This window comes from Pygoscelis adeliae, unplaced genomic scaffold (assembly GCF_000699105.1).
Source record: "Pygoscelis adeliae isolate BGI_AS28 unplaced genomic scaffold, ASM69910v1 Scaffold910, whole genome shotgun sequence".
In the NCBI taxonomy this organism is placed as follows: Eukaryota; Metazoa; Chordata; class Aves; order Sphenisciformes; family Spheniscidae; genus Pygoscelis; species Pygoscelis adeliae.
The window spans coordinates 33,700-36,997 of NW_008823939.1; the positions used below are offsets into that span (position 1 = coordinate 33,700).

Genomic DNA, 3,298 nt, shown 5'->3' on the forward strand with positions numbered 1-3,298 from the left:
CCAGTCATGTTTATCATTCGATAAAACCCTGTAATCATATCAAATGCTAAATTTTCAATGGGTAATTCATGATTGTTTCTGGTTCGTTTTAGTCGGAGCAAGGACGGCTTATTACTCAGAAGGATTATCCATAACGCAAACCAAAGTAACAGCAAAATACATGCAATCCAGCGCATATGCATAATATAGCAACCCATCATTAAAATTTCGGCTTTAGAATGACTATAGCTACCAATACTAGTAGCACTAAAATTACAAACAATAATCGTCCTTGGGGACACTCCAGCTCAAACCAGTCCAGAATTAGGTTCCAGGTGCAATTGTTCATTCCGGTTTTACCTCTAAAAGAAAAGAAGCTTGCTCGGTGGAATGATACAAGCACCGGCTCTCAACAGGTTAGAATGAGGGAAAGATCCACTGGGTGAGGATTCGATGAGTCTTCCCGGAACAATCTTTTGCTTCCCAGGCGAATTTGTTTTTCGGAAAGACAAGAACCATCGGCACCTTCCCCACGTAGGGGACATTTACCAATACTGGTTGACCTGGGTGGCAAGGGACAGGATACTTCCCAGGTGGGGTGGAGAGTTCTGGCATGATGGTATTAGTGGAGGATATAAAAGCTTTCACTTTTAGACTTCCACCTCCAGCCCACTGGTTATTAATAGTATAAACAGCGGTAGATAAATGGTTAGCCCAATCGGATTTATCTACTCGAGTGTACCTTTTTAATAATCTGTTCGCTCTACTATCCCGTTTGCTTGGGGGTAATAGGGGGTATGGAATGTCCAGCGAATTCCTTCCTCCCGAGCCCGATCCTGTACCACCCCGGCAGTAAAGTGAGAACTGTTGTCCCTTTGCATTTCCTCCGGCTGTGGTAATGTGCTGAACCAACCTCGTCAACACTGCACAGTGTTCATTCCTGTGGCCGTTTTTACTGCTTTTGCCATAGTGATTCCAGATATCACTTCTACTCCTACCAAAACATATCTTTTCCCTGCGGAGGGACGGAGTGGACCTATGTAATCTATTTGCCATGTTTGCCATGGAGTCTTCCTATCCCTAATGTGCAGGGGGGCGCCTTGGCCGGATGATTGGTGGTTAGTCTTAACCCACACTCAGGGCACGCAGTGACTGTCGCCTCTGCCATTCGTTTTGTAGCGGGCCATCCTCCAGAGATTCCCTCCTTGCCGAGATCGTTCATCCCCGAATGACCTCACTTAATATGTAACCATTCTAGCAACCTGTTCCATCCTCCTACCTTCCAACCTACTTCAGTTACATTAAGTCTGGCGAGTTCGTCAACCTGCCTGTTAAAGAATGCAGGCTTAGCGTGTGCAGAATTGTGTCCTTTCACCCAGCCAACGTATAGGGGCCTATGGTTGCTTGTCTCTCAAAGTTGTTTCCAGCTTTCTGCCTGCCAGGCTACTACTATATATAGGTGACGTCCTATTCGCTTGCCACCCGTTTGCCGCCCAGTGCCTAAGCCACTCGGTTGCTCTTTTGAATACGGCACATGAGTCGGTGTAAATGTGGGTAGCCTGAGATAAGGCAGCCAAGATTACCGCCTGTAATTCCCCTACTTGAGCACTACCCTCCCCCTCCTCCACGCCCGTACTTTGTTTTCTCGCCGTGCGGAGGCATCAGTGAACCAGACCCCAGTTAGATCTGAGTTTTCCTCAGTAGGGGTGGCTTCGTGGATAGGTGACGGCTTGCTTGGGGGGGCATGATATACCATCCCTGGGTCTACTGGTTTCTGCAATTTGGAAACCTTTGTTGGTCCTTCTTCTACAGGCATAAGCTCAATCACTCCTTCTAGGTAAGCATACAATTTTCATACTGTTGGCTTTTGTACTATTCCTCCTGGAGGGGCAGCTCCCTGTTTAATTGTTTCTATTACCTTAAATGGCCCCCGTAGGATAATATTTTGGGAGGTTCATATTTGTTCCGCTTGTTGCAAGGCTCTTACCACTGATAGGAGTCCTTTCTCCAAGTCGGTATATCATTTTTCGGTATCATTGAAGGACCGTGAATTAAAACTCAGTGGTCATTTAGGACCCATTGGTCCCTTTTGCCATAAATTGGAATAGGATCCATGTTCACTAAATCCCCATTCTACATGTATGGGATCGCCGGGGTGGACTGGACCTAATTGTTGGAATAACCGACGCTCCGCTACCAGAGAGTGTAAGGCTTGGTCATGTACTTCAGTCCATTCCCATTGCACTCCCTTTCTCAGGAGATTATACAGTGGTCGGGTGATAATGGAAAAAACAGGAATATGCTTTCTCCAGTATCCCAAAGTTCCTAGAATTCACTGTAACTCCTTTTGGGTATTAGGTGTTTTCCCATCCTCTGTTTCCTTCAGGGTATCGGGGGGAATGGATGCTGCACCACGAATCCACCATACTCCTAGAAATTTCACCTCCTGTGCCGGAGTTTGTATTTTGGAGGGAGGAATCTCTAGCCCCATTTCTTCCAGTTTGTTTATTATTTTAGTCATATCCTGCTCCACTTGGTCTTTGGTATTACTGGCTATCAGTATGTCATCAATGTACTGGTAGATAGCGATTCCCAGGGAAAAGCTTGTTTGTGCTAGTACTTTAGCGAGGGCGTTATGTGCTACGGTGTGGGAGTGTTTGTAGCCCCGAGGAAGTCTATTGAATGTATACTGAATACCCTTCCAAGTGAAAGCAAACCGAGCCTTGTCCTTTTCTTGCAGAGGGACCATAAAGAACATATCCTTTACATCTATAGCTGCCATCCAGCTATAATTTTGGCTCTGGATTTGGGTAACTATTTCTGCAATATTTGGGACCGCTGTTGTCGGTGGCTCTGTATTAGCATTTAATTTACGATAATCAATGCTCAATCGCCAGCTACCATTTGTCTTTTTGACCGGCCACGCCGGTGAATTCTATGGGGAATGAGTACGGGTTATAGTATCTCAACTTTCCAAATCTTTTATCACCTCATCTATCCCCAACGATGCGGTGGTCAGTAAAGGATATTGTTTTACGGTAGTTATCTTAGAGAGTGGCAAAGCCATAGCCGTTTCCAACAGTGATACGTGACTTTCCCTGTGGTCAGGTTGACTGGCAAAACTCCAGACTGCGCCATCCGGTAAATGCCACTCACATCCTTTTAATAAGTCAAACCCAATAATATTTACTTTGGCAGCCCCTACTAGGACTCTCGCGAGTCGTGGGCGACTGTCTCCCGGGAGTGTCAGTGTAATCAATGCGGTGGGGCACAATTTCTTAGTTCCCTCGATGCCGGTCACCCTAATCTGCGGCTTCCC

The 3,298-nt window shown here is 46.1% G+C and overlaps 2 protein-coding genes across 2 annotated transcripts in view; one reads left to right on the top strand and one right to left on the bottom strand.

Annotated features, from left to right (window-relative positions):
* The window catches only part of ARPC2 (actin related protein 2/3 complex, subunit 2, 34kDa), a 30,392-nt gene that overhangs the window by 26,149 nt on the left and 945 nt on the right, over positions 1 to 3,298 (bottom strand). The window contains exon 2 of the mRNA XM_009320883.1: positions 2,897 to 2,914. Coding sequence (XP_009319158.1) covers positions 2,897 to 2,914 — 18 coding nt within the window. The remainder of the gene's footprint in view (positions 1 to 2,896; positions 2,915 to 3,298) is intronic.
* LOC103914253 (C-X-C chemokine receptor type 2-like) overlaps positions 1 to 3,298 on the top strand; it is a 9,800-nt gene that overhangs the window by 3,273 nt on the left and 3,229 nt on the right. The window lies entirely within an intron of this gene.